The sequence below is a fragment of the Rhinatrema bivittatum genome, chromosome 16 (genome assembly GCF_901001135.1).
Source record: "Rhinatrema bivittatum chromosome 16, aRhiBiv1.1, whole genome shotgun sequence".
Classification (NCBI taxonomy): Eukaryota; Metazoa; Chordata; class Amphibia; order Gymnophiona; family Rhinatrematidae; genus Rhinatrema; species Rhinatrema bivittatum.
This window is the reverse complement of record NC_042630.1, coordinates 74,129,653-74,152,109: the sequence shown is the minus strand read 5'-3', so window position 1 is coordinate 74,152,109 and position 22,457 is coordinate 74,129,653. Positions and strand designations below refer to the sequence as shown.

The 22,457-nt window shown below is 48.4% G+C and overlaps 1 protein-coding gene across 1 annotated transcript in view; it reads right to left on the bottom strand.

The window, feature by feature from the left end:
* LOC115078196 (misshapen-like kinase 1) overlaps positions 1 to 22,457 on the bottom strand; it is a 1,532,819-nt gene that overhangs the window by 603,512 nt on the left and 906,850 nt on the right. The window contains 1 exon segment of the mRNA XM_029580940.1: positions 9,792 to 10,058. Coding sequence (XP_029436800.1) covers positions 9,792 to 10,058 — 267 coding nt within the window.

Sequence of the window (22,457 nt, the reverse complement as noted above, 5' to 3'; positions counted from 1 at the left end):
GATCCCCTGGGATAGAGGATCCCGCCTGCGGCTGAAATATCTGGGTACTTGAGCGTTGGACCTGTCCGCTAGTAGGTCCATGCCCGGCATCCCCCATTGATCCACAATCATCTGGAAAGCTGTGGGCGACAGCTGCCATTCCCCCGGATTTAGGCTTTCTCTGCTGAGGAAGTCTGCCGCGGTGTTGTCCTTCCCGGCGATGTGGACGGCGGAGATGTCCTGTAGATTTGCTTCCACCCAAGACATCAGGGGGTTATTTCTAGGGATACCTGTCGGCTTCTGGTTCCGCCCTGTCGGTTGATGTATGCCACTGTGGTGGCGTTGTCCGACATCACTCTGACCGCTCTGTTTCGGAGTCTGTGGGCAAATCGCAGGCATGCTATCCTGACTGCCCGTGCCTCTAGTCGGTTGATGTTCCACCCTGCCTCTTCTCTGTTCCACCGCCCTTGGGCGGTGAGTTCTTCGCAGTGTGCTCCCCATCCATTCTGGCTGGCATCTGTAGTGAGCAGGGTCCAGGTTGGGGAGGACATTCTGGACCCCCGGCTCATGTGGCTGGGCTGCAACCACCACCTTAGCCGATTCCACACTCTGGCTGGTAGAGGTAGGTGTACGGTGTAGTTCTGTGATCGTGGGCTCCACCGAGATAGGAGGGCGCATTGTAATGGTCTCATATGAGCCCGCGCCCATGGTATCACCTCCAGAGTGGATGCCATAAGGCCGAGGACCTGTAGGTAATCCCAAGCTGTGGGCCGGGTTGCGCTCAGCAGGGCCTGCAGACGATTCCAGAGCTTTGATCTCCTTTTGGAGGTCAGACTGACCTTGTCTTCCTGGGTGTCGAATCGGACTGCTAGGTATTCCAGCGACTGAGAAGGCTGTAGGGAGCTCTTGTTCAAGTTTACTACCCATCCTAGGCTTTCCAGAAGAGCTATAACTCTGTTGGTTGCCTGGTGGATCTCCTCCGGAGACTATGCCCTGATCAGCCAATCGTCCAGGTAGGGATGGATGAGGATCCCTTCCTTCCTGAGGGACGCCGCCACTACAACTATGACCTTGGTAAAGGTCCGCAGCGCAGTGGCTAACCCAAAGGGTAAAGCTCGGAACTGGAAGTATTGGTTCAGGACTTTGAAGCGTAAATAGCGCTGGTGATCCTGATGGATTGGGATATGCAAGTAGGCTTCCGACAGATCATAAGAACATAAGAACATAAGAAAATGCCATACTGGGTCAGACCAAGGGTCCATCAAGCCCAGCATCCTGTTTCCAACAGTGGCCAATCCAGGCCATAAGAACCTGGCAAGTACCCAAAAACTAAGTCTATTCCATGTAACCATTGCTAATGGCAGTGGCTATTCTCTAAGTGAACTTAATAGCAGGTAATGGACTTCTCCTCCAAGAACTTATCCAATCCTTTTTTAAACACAGCTATACTAACTGCACGAACCACATTCTCTGGCAACAAATTCCAGAGTTTAATTGTGCGTTGAGTAAAAAAGAACTTTCTCCGATTAGTTTTAAATGTGCCCCATGCTAACTTCATGGAGTGTCCCCTAGTCTTTCTACTATCCGAAAGAGTAAATAACCGATTCACATCTACCCGTTCTAGACCTCTCATGATTTTAAACACCACTATCATATCCCCCCCTCAGTCATCTAACCTCTTTAGTCTTTCCTCATAGGGGAGTTGTTCCATTCCCCTTATCATTTTGGTAGCCCTTCTCTGTACCTTCTCCATCGCAATTATATCTTTTTTGAGATGCGGCGACCAGAATTGTACACAGTATTCAAGGTGCGGTCTCACCATGGAGCGATACAGAGGCATTATGACATTTTCCGTTTTATTCATCATTCCTTTTCTAATAATTCCCAACATTCTGTTTGCTTTTTTGACTGCCGCAGCACACTGAACCGACGATTTCAATGTGTTATCCACTATGACACCTAGATCTCTTTCTTGGGTTGTAGCACCTAATATGGAACCCAACATCGTGTAATTATAGCATGGGTTATTTTTCCCTATATGCATCACCTTGCACTTATCCATATTAAATTTCATCTGCCATTTGGATGCCCAATTTTCCAGTCTCACAAGGTCTTCCTGCAATTTATCACAATTTGCTTGTGATTTAACTACTCTGAACAATTTTGTGTCATCTGCAAATTTGATTATTTAGGGATGTGAGAAACTCCCCTGGCTGTACTGCATTTTTGACAGACCGCAGAGTTTCCATGCAAAAGCTGGGGACCCGTAGGTGTCTGTTGACTGACTTGAGGTCCAGGACGGGCCTGAAAGTGCCCTCCTTCTTGGGTACTATGAAGTAAATGGAATAATGCCCAGAATTCATCTCCCATGCAGGCACTGGGATTATGGCTTTTAGGGACTTCTAGTGCTGCCCTCTTGAGGGGTAAACAAGGAGATTCCACAAACTTGTCCAGTGGGAGCCGAAGAAAGTCCAGGTAATACCCTTCTCGGATGATGGCGAGGACCCACTGGTCCGAGGTAATCTCGACCCACCTGCGGTAGAAGAGGGTTAGCCTGCCCCCTATGGCTGCTACCCCCGGATGGGTCGGCTGATTGTCATTGTGGGGTGCGGCCGGGACCGGAACCCGAGCCGGTTGTCCTCTTGTTGTGCTTAGTCCGAAAGGACTGGTTCCTGGCCTGAGAACGAGGTGCTTGGTAGCGAGCCCTGTAAGGGTTGAAGCGCTGAGAGTTTCTACCTCTGGATGGCCTAGGAAAAGGGCGCTGGCTCCTCCTTGACCTGTCTTCTGGTAGACGGGGTAATGGAGAGGCGCCCCATTTATTAGCCAGTTTCTCGAGGTTGCTGCCGAACAGGAGGGATCCCTTAAAGGGCATTCTTGTGAGACGTGTCTTGGAGGAGGAGTCATCCGACCAATTACGTAGCCAGAGCTGTCTCCTGGCTGCCACTGAGGATGACACTCCCTTGGCTGCTGTACGGACTAGGTCGGAGGCTGCGTGAGTGAGGAACGAGAGAGCTGATTCCATCTCTTCTCCTGGGGTGTTGTTCCTAGGCTGTGATAAACAGGAACGCGTCACCACGGTGCAGCAGGTCGCAATTCGTAGGGACATGGCTGCCACCTCAAAGGCTTGTTTCAGAATGGCGTCCATGCGCCGGTGATGTGCATCCTTGAGGGCCGCCCCCCCTCCACCGGAATGGTGGTGCGCTTCACAATGGCGCTAACTATGGCGTCTACCTTGGGGCACGCCAGCAGCTCCTTGGTTGTCAGGTCTAAAGGGTACATGCCAGACAAGGCCCGACCCCCTTTGAATGAGGCCTCCGGCGCATTCCATTCCAGATCGATTAGCTGCTGTGCTGCTTGTAGGAGGGGAAAATGGTGAATCGTTTGGCGCAGGCCCTCTAACAGGGGGTTCATTCTAGGTTCCCCTGGCGTGTCATGGCCCAGGATAGCCAGTTCCGACAGGCATTGAGAGACCAGGCCTGGGAGATCCTCTTTCAGAAAGAAGCGTCTCATGGTCCGATATGGTTCTATCCCCGAGGGAAGTTCTCCCTCCTCGGGGGGCTCATCATCTTCCTCAGAGCAATTTGAATCCCCATAAGCGGGGCTTCCGGGTGGCGAGTGGCCGTGCCTAGGTCTTGAGGGTCCAGGGGCCGGGTCATCCGGTACGTATGGACCCGTTCGGGGATCAGACTGCATTCTGACAAAGGCATGAATCCCCTTGAATAATTCCACCCAGGAGAGCGAAGCAGGATCTGGTGAGAAACCAGGTCTCTTGGGTTCCCTGGTTGCTCACCGCGGCCTGCTAGGTCCGGCGTGTTCCCTGAGGAACTGGCAAGTGCGTTGGGCTGGGACTGGTCCTGGCCTGGAATTCCCAGGGCCTCCTCACATTGGGCACATAGGGAGTCTGCTTCCTCGCTCTGTGTGGCTCTGAGGTTTCATGTTGAGCAGAGGCTTAGAGCTCTTATGCCTGATTCTGGAGGTGCCGGCTCTGCGGACGCATGGGCTCTCTTTCGCTCCATCTCGTCTGTTATCTTCTCCCCGCTGGAGTCTGCGCTTTGTAATATGCGCGAAAGATGTGCGCCTACCAATATGCGCTTATCCACGTGCGCCTGTCCATGTGCGCTTATCAACGTGCACTTATCAACGGGCGCCTATGAACGCGCGCTTATGAACGGGTGCCTATGAACGCGTGCTTATGAACGGGCGCCTATGAACGTGCGCCTATGAACGTGAGCTTAGCAACATGCGCCTATGAACGTGCGCCTAACAGTGTGCGCCTATCAACGTGCGCTTAGCAACATGCACCTACCAACGTGCGCTTAGCAACGTGCGCCTATCAACTTGAGCGCAGCTACGTACGCCTATCAACGTGCGCTTAGCAACGTGCGCCTACCAACGTGCGCTTAGCAACTTGCGCATAGCAACGTACGCCTAACAACGTGCGCTTAGCAATGTATGTCCATCTCAGCAACGTGCGCATTTCAACCTGAATCCAGGTGACTGCAATGTACGCCTCTATCGAATATGCGCTCAAGTATTTTCGGGCGCCTAACATATACGCCCTTTGCCTGTGCGCTCAGTCTGGCCTGAGCGCTAGAGCGCAGCGACGAACCAGGGCCGAAGGCGACGGCGAGCAGGCAGGCAAGATGGCGACCTCCTTGGCGGGTTGCCACATAGGCAGACTCCACTGATCCTCGCTTCCTCGGAGACCAACAAGTAAAGATGTACGCCTTACCTTGTCTTCGGCGCTTCCCGGCTGCAACCCGGACGGTCTCCGGCTGCGGGGGGAAGGGTGATTACTGTCACCGCTGCGCTCGAGGAAGTGCACCCGCTGCCTCTAGGCCGCGCCCGAACTCGTCTCGCTCGGGGGCCAAGTCCTCGCCTGGACCGAGGCTGCCTCTAAGCCGCGCCCGAGCCCTTCTCACTCGGGGGCTAGGTCCCTGCCGCGAGTCGGCCACCGGACCGAGGCTCTTACCTCCGAGGGACCACGGAAATCGCCTCGGGAAACTCAACTGGGGGAGGGACTGAATGGTATCACCGCAGGAGTGCGGGGCTCGTCTTCAGGTAGGTTTCTTCTATGAATTTAGTCATTAGAATTTGGAAAAAAACGCTCAGCGAGCGTGAGGTAGCTCCAAACTGCTTTGGAGACGGAAATTACTGAATTGCTGCACTTCCTGCGGGGGTATATGTACCCGTGCTGACGTCAGATCCGTCTCCAACTGCTAGCACGAGCACACTATACCCACTTGTTTTGAGTCCATCTGCTACACGCTAGGAAAATGCAGCTTATTCAAGGCTTTTACAAGTTTGGGCCTGATTTAAGGGGATTTCTGAATGAAGAGCAAAAGCTTTCAAGGACTTGCAGACTCCCTGAAGAATAGGATCCCATATAGGGACTTCCTCAAACATAGAATCCTACATCATAAGAGAAGTGACCATCTGAAATACAAGGGATACAAGTTAATCTTTATAGAACAGATGGATGATAAGCATCATTGCCTAAGATGACGATTCTGCTTCCTCCAAAAACCTTACACTGTCTGCATCCACATTAAGTTCCAAATCTGAAATTAGGAACACTTTCACAGAGGTTTGCCCTGTGCCAGACACCTCCCTAGAAAAACTGGCTTGATTTGCTAAAGCACCACCTGTGGCTGAAATGCCCTGAACAGAGCCCTGACATGAGCTGCCCAGGTCCCTACCCCTCACCAAGCCTGGGGAAACATTCCCTACCCCTCACCAAGCCTGGGGAAACATTTATCAGAGGAGGAGGGCAGAAGCTTAGAAGGGATTCTGCACCATTCTCTCTCACAGGGGATAACACTAGCAGCTGCCCTAAGCAACTAGCTAACTCCAGAAGAGGCATGGCAAGAATATATGGTGGAAGAGATTTAAAATGGAAGCCGTTTTCTCCAAAATGGGCACTTCAGGAGTAAGATAAATACAGGCCTCCAAGCAAGGCTCACTCAGGGAAGATGTGTTCAGATTTGAGTGCTCAGCTGTAAGACTATCCAAATCTGTGCCACCAAGATCAGATGCCCTGGAAGAACACCACCACCAACACCACTACCATACTAGGTCTTTATTCTGGTCACAAATAGGACAGCAGGAATAGGGTGCACTGGCTTCCAAAAACCCCATGATGACCATATTCTGATATCGACCCAGTCTGAAGCAGACCTGGAGGCCTGAGGACATAGGGAGTTTTAAACTGGCAGGTCCAATCCAAAATAAGCTTACCCCTCCAGTTACTGCTTTGATCTCCTGAGTAAGAACGGGAAAGGAGTGATAATCCCACTCTGAATACCCTACAGAGGAGAAAAAATATATTCTCCCACCCCTTTAACTCTACCAAGCCCCGAGCAAGCTGGGAGTCTCCTTCTAGGGCTCGCTTAGCTGGAAAATCCAGAAGTCTGACCCACAGTTTACTTAAAAATAGAAACAAGAATGCTGCCTAAAGCAGAATTGACCAAAGATGCTCCACCAGGAAAGGCAAGGCCACAATCTGGGAGCTAAAAATCCTGCCACACCAGGATAAGAACATTCTATTTGTTGGAGACATAAAATACCGGCTTTTTGCCTGGGTTGAACTACTGCAAGTACATGTGAGAATGACACAAAAAAAAAAAAAGTTGTGCCCTCTGTCTCCATCTGCTGGTAGTCCAAAAGCCTAAATTAGTGTAGCAGGATGAAAAGAGAAATTTTATTTAGGAAAATCTAGGCATTCAACTCTCTAACCGCATTATTCTTCAAAATGCGTTATGGCCGTAACACACGCATTAAAGCATTTTTGCATGTGTAAAAACACATGCGATAAACACCATAACGCATGGCATGATGCAAATTTTTTTAAAGGGGAGGGACTGGGGAGGAGTTGGAGTGGGATTTCCACAAAAAAGGGCTGGCTTCGCAAAGTGTGAAGCCATAATGCATGATATTGCACAGTTTTAACGCCGAAAATACCCACCTTTTTCAATAGTGTTAAGCTGTGCAATATCATGCGTTATGCCCACAATGCAATTTGTGATTTTTTCGCAAATTCTGTTTTGGCCATTTTTAGGCTGGGGAAGGGGCCTGTGATGTGGAAGCAGAATGGGGAAGGAGAGGGGAGAGAGAAGGGTTAAGTTCTTGGAGGAGAAGTCCATTAACTGCAATTAATCAAGTTTACTTAGGGAATAGTCAATGCTATTAATTGCATCGGTAGCATGGGATCTTCTTGGTGTTTGGGTACTTGCCAGGTTCTTGTACCTTGGTTTGGCCTCTGTTGGATACAGGATGCTGGGCTTGATGGACCCTTGGTCTGACCCAGCATGGCAATTTCTTATGTTCTTAAGGAGGGAGAGGGAGAGAGCATGAGAAGGGGAGGCAGGGAGGGAGAGAGACAAAAAAAAGAGAGCGAGCCTTTGGGTGTGGCACATAGTAAACAGCTATTAATGCTACTATAGAAGGCCCACTTAGTAACTCGAGGTGAGGTTTAGGTAGTAGTGTGGGGTTAGGGGCCCACTTTTACATGCAGAGTGAGACGTACGAACAGAACAGTACACTTGTGAAGATTTTATGTCCTTCGGAGTGAGAAAACTCACACAACGATGAGATTTGTACAATGTTCTCTCAACCTAGCTTGATGTTACCCAGGTAGAGAGCCCATCAAGCTAGGATGAGAGAACATTGTATAAATCTCATCGTTGTTTGAGTTTCCTCACTCCGAAGGACATAAAATCTTCACAAGAATGTACTGTTCTGTTCGTACGTCTCACTCTGCATGTAAAAGTGACCCCTAACCCCTACACTATCATCTAAACCTTACCTCGAGTTACTAGGCAGCCTTCCTATAGAGATATAAATAACTAACTACTACAAGGGCCTTGTAGATAGTCTCTCTCAGCACGAGATGCAAAAGTAGGGTTTACCGCACTGCGTCATAAGCTTACCGCGCCGTGCGATAATACTGATGCTAAATGGTAAGTTACCGCATGGTGCAGTAACTCCCAAATTCCCTAAACATGTGTTATTGATGAATCTAGGGGAAGTTAGGTACCTAGATCTTTTGAATTTTAGCTTGCATACCCCATCAAATTTGGTGAATTAGAAACAATTTGCTACAACTATAATCACTTTTTGTACAAAATATAACAGATTCGTAAAAAAAATTTTGAAAAAAGGTTTTTTGTATATATGTGAGTCTTTATATTGCAGATTACAAAAATATTTATCTTGAAATGAGCATGAAACCTTCATTTTGGTTTGTGCTTTATGTTTTTGTAATGTTATTTTTATAGGAGAGTTATTATGATGTATGTAGTGTACTGATTGTTTTATTGTGCTTTAATTTGTATGGAATGTTCATAATTTTATGATTTGTTAGTTCTGTTTTAATTATGTCTATTGTGTGCTTTTTCATTATTTTGTAAATAACTTTGGATCTTACCAAGAGTGAGGCAATTCATAAAATGAAGTATAAAAATTTTTATTTTTTTTTACAAATTTTGCCCAAAGGAATGTACCAAACAAAGGAAACAAACTTGACAATAAACCTAATTAAAGTAACTAAGAGGGAAAGTAAACCACATTTGCCCCAAAAAATTGTAAAATAGCTTGGAGACAAACACAGCAGAATAATTGGTGGTATGATGTACTCTTGCTAGAGGTAGAAAACAATAGACTGACACATGCCACAAAGACTGCGGGAACTGCTTGCAGATTCCCACAGGAAGCTTCAAGGCTTTCCTAGAAAGCTCTGGAAATGTGCATTGTTGTTTGTGCCATCAGAGTATGTCATCCATCAGTGTGAGTCAGATTCAACTTGTCTTCAGAAATTAGAAGCAGAGCTTCTCACTATTTAAAGGTACTCAGCAGCCACTCCCTAGTTTTATTTGCAGAAGATATAGTGTGAAACATTCACTTTCAGAAAAAGCTATCTGTATGTGGCAATTGCAATGCCATTGTTGGACTGGCCTTCCAGCTTATTCTTGGCACGCACTGCAACTCTGCGGCTGATCTCTCCTGTGTTGGCAAATCTTCACTGGGTGCCCATAGAGTCCCATATAAAAATCCCTATGCTTGTGCATAAACCTTTGGCACTTGATTCATTTCCTTGGGCAAATTGTTTGTTGAGGATTTATAATCCATCGCAGGTCCTGAGATCTCAAAGTGGCCTGTTTGATGTTCTTTTGATTCGGCATGCACCTTTATGTGAAACATGTGAAAGAGCATTTTCGGTGGCAACACCTATTATATGGAATCTTCTGTCACAGGAACTGTGCCTAACAAATTGCACCAACATTTCTAAAGTTGCACTGAAAACCCATCTTTTCAGATTGGCATACAACTGATATTTTGAGAAGGTCCCATTATTAAATGTATTCATTTTAGAATTTGAGTGGTAGTCAAGCTGTTTCGATCGTCTCTTATGTTTTGTATTTATTTTATTGTGTATGTAACTGTAAGCCCCCTAGTGCCTTGGCAGGATATAAGCAGAAATAATTAACTAAACATAAGTGTCTAGCACCATCTATGAAAGCCAGGTACACATCCCAAGGCTCTCTCAACTACATTTTCAGCCAAGCAGCAGCAATGCCAGTCAGCAGAGTTAAGAAAGCACAGATTCATGCTTTTATATAGAACTACAACTCCAGCAAAGAACAGCCTCAGAACCCTCTATTAGCAGCACACAACTATCATCTCCTTAAAAAATACACCAACAGAGCCACAGATCCCTCCACCTGCAGTGTCCACCTGTAAAGCCTCTGGTATTTCACCTCAGCAGCAAGCGGGGGACCCTCAGATCCCTCACCAGCAGAGCCCCTTTCTGTTACCTTGGGTGGGACCTCTGGCTCCGGTTTGACCCAGGGTCCTCTCTCCTCTCTGCTTCCGGGATGGGGTAGTGGTGGTGGTGGCAGCAGCACTGGACTCTCGGAGGTGAAGTCCGAGCCACGGCGGGCCATTTCCCCTTGTGCTGGAGACGGGGCACTCTCGGGAGGAAGGAATATGGGTGCGTTCTTAGCTGACGGCTCCTGCATGGACTGCGACCTTGGCACTGGTGCTGCATATGGTTTTAACGGCACGCGGTGGGCTACATGACTCTGTGGAAATGGTCAGTGCACAATTTCAAATTAAAAAATAAATTAAAACGGAAATGAAAAAAAAAAGTGAAAATATTTTCTCTTCCCACAATGTAAAGCTAAATTCTTAACTTTTGCTTTATAAATAAATATTTCTTTTTAACTTCCTTGAAAGTATTTCCCTTTGAATTATTGTTAAAACATGTTGGGATGTTATATGGTTGAAAGACATAAAAGAAATTTGAATTAATAATATTTTTCATATCCCTAGGAGTGTGAAATCATATTTTCCGATTAAAAACATTTTGCTGTGACCCAAAACTTCTCCTTATAAACATTTTTCTGGAGTCTCTTCTGCATTTTCAGTCCTTGTGCCCGCCACACTTTGCCTATCTAAAATATTGGAAACTCCAGCAAAAGTAGATTTCCAGTAAAGGTACTGGTAAAATGATTTGAGTATATACAGAGCCCACACCATCCTTCACTGGAATGTTACTCTGTCTCGCATGCTTTAAAGGAATCTCTGTCACCACCAGCATATAGCAACATGTGAGCTTTTCACACAGCTGGCCAACTAGCTGCTTCCGATTTTTCTAGACAAATATTTAACAGTCTTAGAGACAACAAGCAATAGAAATATATATTTGGAAACCAAACTCTTAATGGCTTGTTTAAATTTGTTAAATAATAGATTTAAATATAAATAAATTGAAAAACAGCATCAAATAACAGAATGTTTATACAAAATGAACTATGCATGCAGGAGCAATAAAATGAATCAAAAGCTGGGAGCAGGCCACTCCAATCCTTGGAAGCTGCAATCGTAGCTGGGTTTCAAGATAAAACATGAACATTTACCAGGTTTTAAATAAAGGGTATGCAAACAGTATATATGATGAATATTAATTTTTTTGGATATCCTGAAAACCAGACAAGTCTACTACTCTCAGGGAGCAGCACTGCCTGCCCATGGACTTCCGTGGAGTGGTTGCTGCCAAGCCCCTGTACTGCAAGTATCTGGATCACCCATGCGGTTGGAGGAGTGGCTTTAAACCCTTGTGCAGGGATGTCCAACCTTTTATGCAACAAGAGCTAAGAAATCAGAAAGTACAGTACTAAAGATCCTCATGTTTTCAAGAGATGAGGGGAGGAAGTGGCAAGGCCATCACAATGGGTGGTAAGTACGACAACCACTGTGGGTGCCAAGTTTGTTGGGGGGGGGGGGGGGCGGGGGAGCCTCATGGTTCCTTTAAGTCAATCTGAGACTTGCGAGCCTAAAAAGGAAGTGGCTGCCAAAAGCAATCCTTACTCAGGGCATCGTTTTGTCTAGCATCTGCCCTGGAGGTGAAGGGCCAGTGAGGACCACTTTCCTTCATCCCTTTTTCCATACTCCCACTCTGCCCCAAACCAGTCTCTCTCTTTCTCAATACCATATCTTCATCAGTCTCTCTCAATGTCCCCATCCAGTTTCTCTCACTTCTCCCACCCTTAGCCATACCACTGTCTCCTACTGTCTCAGTCTGACCAGCATTTCCCATCTTTTTCCTCCAATATCTGTTTCTCTATCTTACTCCCAATTCCCCCATCCTTCTGCCACCAGTCTCTCACTCAGTAGCTCAGCATAACATTCTCCACCCACCCCAAGAATGATGGGTGCTCACTTGTCCACATATAATCCTTCTTGCTGCTCTTTCTCCTCCTCCTCTGCCCAGCTCCAGCATCCCCCAAGATACCTACTCTATTTTCACCAGTCCCAGCCTCCTGCTCCTATCCCTTCCCTCTTTCTTCATCCCTCTGCTCTCCCTTTCTTACCATTCTCATCCCACCCTTTCATCAGCTTTGGCTCTGCCTCTGCTCTCCTTCTTCATCACCTATGGCTCTCTCTCATACACATGCTCATCATGACCCTCTGCCCCACTTCCTGACTCAATTTATCTATTTAGATTTAGCTCATGCTTTGTCACTGGTAGCTCGAGGCAAGTTACATTCAGATATAGTAGGTGTTTTCTTATCCCCAAAGGACTTACAATCTAAGGGCCTAATTTACTAAGGTTTTTCTCGCATTCCTTGTCTATGAGAAAAATGCTTAGTAAATGAGGCCCTAAGTTTGTACCTGAGTCAATGGAAAGTGAAGTGATTTGCCCAAGATCACAAGGTGCATCAGCAGGATTTCAATCTTGGCTTTCCTGGATGTCAGCTTGTTGTGCTAATTTCTAGGCTATGTATCCACTTCTCACGCTCATCTTTATCACCACTGCCCTCCCCCCATCACCACCTCTGGCTTTTTTCACACGCTTTTTCACAATCCTCTACTGCCTTAGGTCGCTGGTTCAATTCCTGCTCAAAGGAACATTTTTCCAATCTTTGTTTTGCGATTATGTCTCCCAATTTTATTTAATCTTGAATTTGCATTGCTAAAAAAGCAGAGATGAACAGATGATGGTATTCTCTTGGACAGAGAGCGACAAAAGCCCTGTTTTGTCCCATGTGTATTTGTTTTCCAAAGCCTGTCTGAGGTGGATATGCATTGTATTGTCCTGCCCAGGACAGAATTAGGATGTCCTCCTGGCAGAGGCATAAGAGTCTATACCTACCAATTTGTTTATATAGAACATGGTCCCTTGGTTACACATCTGGACTAAGATTTTATTTCCCAAGAGGTGGTGAAGGTATAGCTAGCAGCTCACTCTCTGCTGAGAACCAGAATCCTTGTGTATATGTCACACCAGTGTGCACCCACCACCTTGGTAGAAGTATCGGTAGACAAAGTCACTAGATGCAATGGGACTCTTAGCGAGATTCCAAACTAGAAGTTCTGGATTCAGCTACCATTGACGGGATGCTCTCATTAAACAGGTTACAGAGATTTGGTACGATAAAGGTTGAAGGCTCCCACATGCACACAAATCAGAGTTATCAAACACATAAGAGCCACCATGTGACCAACCATACTGACACATGGTCCAGTTCAAGAAAGGTCCTTACTAGGCGCATTAGGAATGCAGCCCTTTGCGGTCCATATTCAGCCACTATACGGCTGAGCAAACTGGCTAACTTGGCAGAGATATTCAGCAGCACACCTGTGTACTGAATACACTCAGCTATCTAATAGTTAACCAGATATGTTTATCCTGCTAATTTTAGACAATCCAAACAGCAGGTCTTACTTACCCAGATAAAACTGAATACTGGCACTTACATGGATAAATTAGATGGACAAGTAGCTCTGCCCTGACATGTCCCCATCCCACTCCTCATTTATCCGGATAATTTTCTAGCTGGCTATAAAGTTATCCAGGTAAGTGGCACCTGCTGAAGAGAGCCAAATATTCAAACACCACCAGTTAACCAAATAATCCAAACTTATCTGGCTAAGTGTCGCTGAATATTGGCCTTCAGAAGTCAAAAAAATAAGATGGGAAGTTAAAATGTATAGCATTGAATGAAGAGAGACAAAATTGGCATCTCAGAGACCAAGTGAAGGAGGATAACTAGTGCAATACCAGGGTACAAATGATCTCACAATAATAGGGTGGATCAAATTGGTTGGGCAATGACATTATATGCTAAGGATGGCAGAATCAAATGGGATAAAGATCCTGCAGAAGATTAAATGTATTGTGAAATCCTTATGGATAGAAATTCTGTGTATGATGAGGAAAGAGAACAGTCATTGGGATTTACTGCCCTCTGCCTGGTCAGAATGAACAGATGAACTAAGAAATACTACCATAAATTAGGGAAGCTAATGAAATGGAGAAATTACTTACCTGATAATTTCGTTTTCCTTAGTGTAGACAGATGGAATCAGGACCATTGGGTATAGTGTACTCCTGATAGCAGTTGGAGACGGATCAGATTTCAATCTGAGTCAGCCCTAGTACATATACCCCTGCAGGAAGTGCAGCTCTTCAGTATTCACCTCGAAAAGCAATTGTGGATATATGTATGACTGAATAATTTGAATAACTTGATTAACTTTATAACTTAGTTAACGTAATTTATTTGAACTAGTTGAATTGGTTATAGCTGGAGACTGCCAGTGTCCTCAACCAAGAAACGTCGACACCCGGTAGGATGGGTGTTCTAGTTGGAGAAAGGCAAAGCTTACCCGTGAATCATTTGCTGTCGGTGATGTCACTCGAGGATTCCATGAATAACGGCAGCCGTGGTTGGGATGCTGAGTCCATCAGTCTACACTAGGAAAACGAAATTATCAGTAAGTAATTTCTCCATTTCCTGTGTAGAAGATGGATTCAGGACCAATGGGATGTAAAAAAGCTACTCCCGAACCGGGTGGGAGGCTGCCCGTGACCCATTTAATACTGCCCTTGCAAATGCTGTGTCCTCTCGAGCCTGAACATCCAGGCGGTAAAACCTGAAGAAGGTGTGGATGGAGGACCATGTGGCCGCTCGACAGATCTCGGCGGGTGACAGCATCTTGGTTTCCGCCCAGGACACTGCCTGGGCTCTAGTGGAATGGGCTTGACTTGTAAAGGCGGTGGCTTGCCGGCTTCTACATAGGCCACCTTGATGACTTCTTTGATCCAGCAGGCTATGGTTGCTTGCGAGGCCGCTTCGCCTTGCTTCTTCCTGCTGTGAAGGACGAATAGATGGTCCGTCTTTCGTACGGATTCTGACCTTTCCAGGTATTGAACTAGGAGTCTGCCGACGTTGGGATGGCATAGACTGCGAGCCTCTTCCGAATTCTTATGCTCATCTGGCGATGGTAGCAAGATGGTTTGGGTTGAGATGGAAGTGAGACACCACTTTGGGGAGGAACCACAGAACTGTGCATAACTGGATGGTTCCCGGGGTGAGTCTGAGGAACGGCTCCCGGCAGGACAGTGCTTGTAGCTCGGATATAAGACAGGCCAAACAGACTGCCAGCAGGAAGGCTATCTTCAATGTTAATAGTTGGAGAGACAGGCCGTGAAGAGGTCTGAAGGAGGTTCCTGCTAAGAAATCTAGGACCAGGTTGAGGTTCCAAAGAGGCACCGGCCACTTTAGAGGTGGTTGGATCTGCTTGACTCCTTTCAGAAAGCGGGAGACATCCGGGTGAGAGGCTATGCTGCTGCTTTCACTCTTGGTTCCGTAGCATGACAATGCGGCCACCTGTACCTTGATGGAGTTGAGAGACAATCCCTTCTGTAGTCCGTTTTGCAGGAATTCCAAAATCGCAGGAATTTTGACTGAGAGTGGCATGATGTCGCGGTCCTCGCACTAGGCTTCGAATACTCTCCAAATCCTTATGTATGTTAGAGATGTGGAGAACTTGCATGCTCAGAGGAGGGTGTTAATTATCCTGAGGATAATTATCCTGAGGATAATTATTCCTCGCCTGAGGAAGAGTATCCACTCTTCCTCAGGCGAGTCCTCTCAATGGCCAGACCATAAGTGAGAATCGAGCTGGATCCTCGTGAGATTCGGTCCCTGTTGGAGCAGGTCTCTGTGTGGAGGTAGTGGGAGGGGGCTCCCTGTCAGCAGTCTTCGCATGTTTGCGTACCACAGTCTTCTTGGCCAATCCGGGGCCACTAGAAGTACTGGTCCCCTGTGGTGTTCTATCTTGTGGATGATTGCGCCCAATAGGGGCCATGGCGGGAAGGCGTATAACAGAGTCTCCTGTGGACAGGTCTGTACCAGGGTATCAATTCCCTGGGACTGGGGTTCCTGCCTGCGGCTGAAGAAGCTGGGCACTTGGGCGTTGGACCGGATTGCCAGGAGGTCCATGGTTGGTGTTCCCCAACGGTTTACTATCAATTGGAATGCTGTGGTCAACAGCCTCCATTCTCCTGGGTCTAGACTTTCTCTGCTGAGGTAATCCACAGCGATGTTGTCTTTCCCGGTGATGTGGACCACCGAGATCTTTTGAAGGTTCGCTTCCACCCATGACATTAGGGGTCTATTTCTAGAGACACCTGTTGGCTTCTGGTTCCTCCTTGACGGTTGATGTAGGCCACTGTTGTGGCGTTGTCCGACATTACTCTGACCGCTTTGTCTCGGAGTCTGTAGCCAGGCTAGTCTGACTGCCTGGGCTTCTAGGCGATTGATGTTCCATCCTGACTCGTCTTTGTTCCATTGCCCTTGGGCGGTTAGCTCCTGGCAGTGTGCTCCCCATCCTCACAGGCTGGCATCCTTGGTGAGCAGGATCCAGGTTGGTGAGGATAGTCTCGTTCCCTGGCTCAGATGGCCTTCTTGTAGCCACCATCATAGGCTGGGTCCGAACACTGTCTGGGAGCTGAAGACGTACGGTGTAGTTCTGGGACAGTGGATTCCATCATGATAGTAGTAAGCGCTATAGGGGTCTCATGTGAGCTCTTGCCCATGGCACTACTTCCAGTGTGGATGCCATGAGGTCGAGGACTTGTATGTAGTCCCATGCCGTGGGGCGAAGTTCACTCAACAGGGTTCATAACTGGGTCATCAGTTTTGATCTCCTTATTGGTGTCAGGATGACCTTGTCTTGTTGGTGTCGAACCGGACTCCCAAGTTTTCTAGAGATTGGGAGGGCTGTAGACAGCTCTTGTTTGTGTTGACCACCCACCGAGGTTCTCCAGTAGAGTTTTGACTCTGTTGGTCACCTGGTGGCTTTCCTCTGGGGATTTCGCCCTGATCAGCTAATCGTCTACATAAGGGTGTACGTGGATTCCTTCCTCAGTGTTGCTGCCACCGCCACTATGATCTTGGTGAACGTCCTGGGTGCAGTGGCTAACCCGAATGGTAGTGCCAGGAACTGGTAGTGATGGTCCAGGATCATGAAGTGTAGAAAACGCTGATGCTCTTGATGGATCGGAATGTGTAGGTAGGCTTCCGAAAGATCCAGGGATGTAAGGAACTCTCCCGGTTGTATCGCCCTTATTACTGAGCGTAGGGTTTCCATGCAGAAGCGAGGAATCTTCAGGTGAGGGTTGACGGCCTTGAGGTCCAGGATGTGCCTGAACGTTCCTTCTTTCTTGGGAACGATAAAATAGATGGAATAATGTCCAGTATTTATTTGTTGTGGAGGCACCAGTGTTATAGGCTCTAAGACCAACAATCTGGTCAGTGTAGCTTCCACTGCCATTCTCTTGGAAGGGTCGTGGCAGGGGGATTCCACAAACTTGTCCGGAGGGAGGTGGTGGAAATCCAGGTAATATCCCTCTCGAATGATGGATAGGACTCACTTGTCCGAAGTTATCTCGACCCGTCTTTGGTAGAATAGGGCAAGTCTGCCCCCTATGGCTTCTTCCATTAGACAGGTCGGCTGATTTTCATTGTGGGGTGTGGCTGGGGCCTGGGCCCGAGCTGGCTCCCCTTTTGTTGTGCTAGTTCCGAAAGGACTGGCTTCGGCCTGCGGGGCGGGCCGCTTGATATGTGTTTCTATATGAGTTGAAGCGCTGTGATCCTCTACCCCTGGAAGTTCGAGGGAAGGGTCACAGGTTTCTCTTATTCCTGTCCTCCGGTAGCCGCGAGAGTGGGAACTCGCCCCATTTGTTGGCTAGTTTCTCAAGTTTGCTTCTGAACAGGAGCGTTCCCTTTAAGGGCATCCTTGTGAGTCTCGTTTTGGAGGATGCGACGGCCGACCAGTTTCGGAGCCAGAGTTGTCTTCTGGCTGCCACGGCGGATGACACTCCTCTAGCTGTGGTGCGCACCAGATCAGAAGCGGCATCCACGAGGAATGATACTGTTGGTTCCAGGGCCTCCTCAGGAGTGTTGTTCCTGGTCTGTGCTAAGCAGGCGCGTGTCACCATGGCACAGCAGGCCGCGATCTGTAAAGACATAGCGGAGACGTCAAAGGACTGTTTGAGGATAGATTCCAGACATCTGTCTTGAGCATCCTTGAGTGCTGTTCCTCCCTCCACTGGGATAGTAGTGCGCTTTGAGACCGCATAGACCATGGCATCTACTTTCGGACATGCCAGGAGATCTTTAGCGGCTGGGTCCAGAGGGTACATGGCTGCCAGAACACGCCCACTCTTTGAACGTAGTTTCCGGGGCATCCCATTCCAGGTCAATTAGTTGCTGGACAGCTTGTAATAGTGGGAAATGACAGGAGGTCTGATGGAGTCCCTCTAGTAGGGGGTTCGTCTTAGGTTCCCCTGAGGCACTTGTGCCCGGGATAGCAAGCTCTTTTAAGCTGTGTGTGACCAGGTCTGGAAGCTCATCCTTGGGGAAGAAGTGTCTCATGTTTCGGTGGGGCTCTGTCCCCAGAGGGAGTCCTCCATCCTCCAGGGGTTCTGAATCCTCATCCGAGTTGTCCGTGTCCGTGAAGGTGGGGCTACTGGACGGTGGGATCACTTCCCTGGGTATATAGGGTCCCGGGACGTTGAGGTCCTCTGGTGGAGCTTGTGGCCGTATTATAGGAAGCCCTGGTTGCATGTGGACGAAGGTATGCAGACCTTTGAAGAATTCCACCCAGGAGATGGATGCTGGGTCTAGACTAAGGGGCGCCATGTCCCTGGGTTGCCCCATTTGAAAAGGGGGGTCCCGCTGTGCAATGCTAGTTCCGGCGTACTGTTCGAGTGGCTGGAACCCTGTACCGGCTGGGGAAGGCCATGAGTTGGATCCCCTAGGGCCTCTTCGCACTGTATACACAGGGCTGTGGCCTCCTCATGCTGTGCAGCTCTAATGTGGCATACTGGGCAAAGGCCCTGAGTCTTGAGTTTCTTTTCCGGTGGTGCCATGGCTTGTGCGCGTAAAATACAGTTGTGCACTCCGGTGTGTCAGAGTTGTGCATGTAGATTTGTTGCGCGCTCAGGGAGATGTGCGCGCTTTTGGGCGCACAGATCGAGTTGTGCGCCCGGCACAGTAAGCGCGTGGCTACGCATGTTGTCTGTGCGCACAGCTCGCCTCTGTGCGCGTGGATCGGGGCGGTGAACAGGGCGATGAACAGATAAAAATGGTGACGGCGACCACGCGGACAATATGGCGACCACCTCAGAGGGTCTCCACGTGGAAGGACCCTTGGATCTAACCGTGGTCTAGCCCTGCTAGGGCAGATCAACCCAGTGGCACTGGTCCCCGCTGAGGGTCGGCCGCCAGTCCGAGGCTTACCTCCGAGGGAACACGGAAATCACCTCGGGAATTCTCAACTGGGGGAGGGACCCAATGGGTGTCACCGCAGGAGAGTGGGGCTCATCTGTAGAGGTAAGATTTCTTCTTATTCTTTTGGTTTTCTTTGGTGAAATTACTCTAATGCTGTGCGAGCGTGCATAGAGTCCCTAACTGCTATGGACACGGAAAATACTGAAGAGCTGCACTTCCTGCAGGGGTATATGTACTAGGGCTGATGTCAGATTGAAATCTGATCCATCTCCAAATGCTATCAGGAGTACACTATACCCATTGGTCCTGAGTCCATCTGCTACATGCTAGGAAATTGGCAACTACCCCAATTTTGACAGTAAACGTCACATCAGGACATGCAAGATAGGTAAAGATTCTAAATGAAATAAATGACTGCTTCAAGAAGCACCTGGTCTAGGAATCAACAAAAGTGGAGAAATGACTTACCTGATAATTTAGTTTTCCTTAGTGTAGACGGATGGACTCAGGACCAATGGGTTATATGCTCCCCTGCTAGCAGATGGAAACGGAGTCAGGTTTCAAAGCTGACATCACCTTAGATATACTCCTGAAGTGACCTCAGCCCTCCAGTATTCTCTTCAAAAGTGATTGTGAATATACTGTTGAAAAACTCGTTTACAACTATAGTCAACCAAACATAAGCGCTGAATCCCTGCAAGATTATAGACGCCCTGATCTAGGGATTGGGTGACGGCTTACCCGTAACCTCTTGGAATTGAGATTCACCTAATGGGAGATTCCCTGGCACCGTTCTTGGGCAGCCGTGGGTGGGATGCTGAGTCCATTTGTCTACACTAAGGAAAATTAAATTATCAGGTAAGTAATTTCTCCATTTCTTAGCATGTAGCCAGATGGACTCAAGACCAATGGGATGTACAAAAGCTAGTCCCGAACAGGGCAGGAGGCTGCCTGTGGTCCGGTTAGTGCTGCCCTTGCAAAGGCTGTGACCTTTCAGGCCGAAACGTCCAGGCAATAGAACCTGGAAGTGGTGTGCAAGGAAGACCACGTCACCACTCAGCAGATGTTGACAGGAGACAGTAGTTTAGCCTATGCCTAGGATACTGCCTGGGCCCTAGTGTAATGAGCTTTATCCTGAAAGGGTATTGGCTTCCCTGCCTCTACATAAGCTCTCGTGATCACCTTCTTGATCCTGCGAGCTAAGGTAGCTTGCGAAGCTGCCTCACCTTTCCTTCCACTGCAAAGAACAAACAAGCAGTCTTGCGCACCGGTTCCAAGATTTCCAGATACTGCACTAAAAGCCTACTGACATTTAAAAGGCAGAGGAGGCGGTAGTCTTCCATGTCCTTGAGTCCATCTAGGGACGGTAAGGAAATGAACTGATTCAAGTGAAACTTCAAGATTACCTTAGGCAAGAAGGAAGGAAGGAACGGTGTGAAGCTGTAGTGCTCCTGGAGTTATCCGGAGGAATGGTTCCCGACACAATGCCTGTAGTTCAGAGATATGATGAGATGAGCATATCGCCACCAAGAACACCATCTTCAGTGTTAACAGGCACAGGGATAGACTGCGCCGTGGCCAAAAGGAAGGCCCTGCTAAAAAATCCAACAGTAGATTAAGATTCCATAGGGGAACTGGCCACCGTAAGGGTGGTCGAAGATGTTTAACCCCTTTTAGGAAACGGGCCAAGTTCGGATGTGCTGACAGGCAAGTTCCGTCTGAAACAGGAGAGCCACTACCTGGATTGTCAAGGAGTTAAGGGACAACCCTTTATTCATGCCGTCCTGTAAAAATTCCAGAAACATAGGGATTTTGGTCGTCCGAGGGGTAGACCTGTGTTCCTCGCACCAGGCCTCAAATATTCTCCAGATCTGCACATACGCCAAGGACATCGAAAAATTACGTCCGCGGAGCAAGGTGGAAATTAGTGCCGCCGAATATCCACGCTTCATCAGGCGAGTCCTCCCAAGGACTAGACCGTAAAAGAAAACAGAGTTGGGTCCTGTGAAGGATCGGACCTTGTTGGAGCAGGTCCCTGTGTGGAGGAAGGCAAAGGGGAGTTTCCACCAGAAGCCTCCGCATGTCTGCATACCACGGGCCTCTGTACCAATTCGGAGCCACTAGAAGACCACTGTGGCCCTCGATCTTGCGAATGATCTTAGCCAGCAGGGGCCACGAAGGGAAGGTGTACAGCAGGTCCTCCTCTGGCCAGGTCTGAATGAGGACTTCGATCCCCAGGGTTTGCTGATCTCTTCTGCGACTGAAGAATCGGGAGACCTTCGCATTGTGAGATGAGGCCAGCAGGTCGATGGATGGGAGGCCCCAGCGATCTACCAGCAGCTGAAAGGCTCTGGTTGACAACACACATTCTCCTGGATCCAGACTCTCTCTGCTTAGAAAGTTTGCTCTGATGTTGTCTTTTCCTGCGATATGGGAGGCCGAGATCATCTGTAGGTTCAATTCTACCCATTCCATAAGGGGGTCTATCTCCAGGGACAGTTGATGCCTCTTGGTTCCTCCCTGGTGGTTGTCTGACATCATGAGGCCTGCCTGACCCTGAAGCTTGCGGCTGAACTCTAGACACGCTAATATGACTGCCCGGACTTCCAGGTGGTTTATGTTCCAGCGTGCCTCTTCCTTGGTCCAATGCCCCTGGGTCGCCAGTTCCTGATAGTGACCTCCGCACTCCATGGAAGCTCACGTCTGTTGTGAGAACTAGCCATTCTGGAGGGGATAGGCTTATACCCTTGCTCAGGTGGGCTTCCTGCAGCCACCACTGAAACAGAGAAAATACTTCCATCGGCAGGTGGAGGCGAATTGCATAGTCCTGGGACAGAGGGTTCTAACGTCACAGCAGGAAGCACTGGCGTGGACACATGTATGCCCTCGCCCACAGTACTACCTTCAGGGTTGATGCCATCAGATAGAGGACCTGAAGATAGCTGCATACCCTGGGGCATATGGTGGTTGTCAACCGGTGCACTTGACCCATCATCTTCCTGTTTGGTGTCGAACCAGATCCTCAGATACTCTAAGGACTGGGAGGGCTTGTGACTGCTCTTGTCCATGTTCACAACACAACCAAGCTCCTGAAGCAGGGGCATCACCCTGTGGGTCACCTGGAGGCTCTCCTTTAATGACTTTGCCCAGATCAACCAGTCGTCCAAGCATGGGTGCACCAGGATTCCTTCTTTCCTCAGTGCCATCGCCACGACCACCATAATTTGAGAGAATGTTCTGGGGGCGGTGGCCAAGCTGAAGGGCAGCGCCCAAAACTGGTAATGGCGGCCTCACACCATAAAGCGTATGAAATGCTGGTGGTCTTGTCGGATTGGAATGTGGAGGTAGGCCTCCAAGAGGTCCAGGGAGGTTAAGAACTCCCCCGGTTGTATGGCC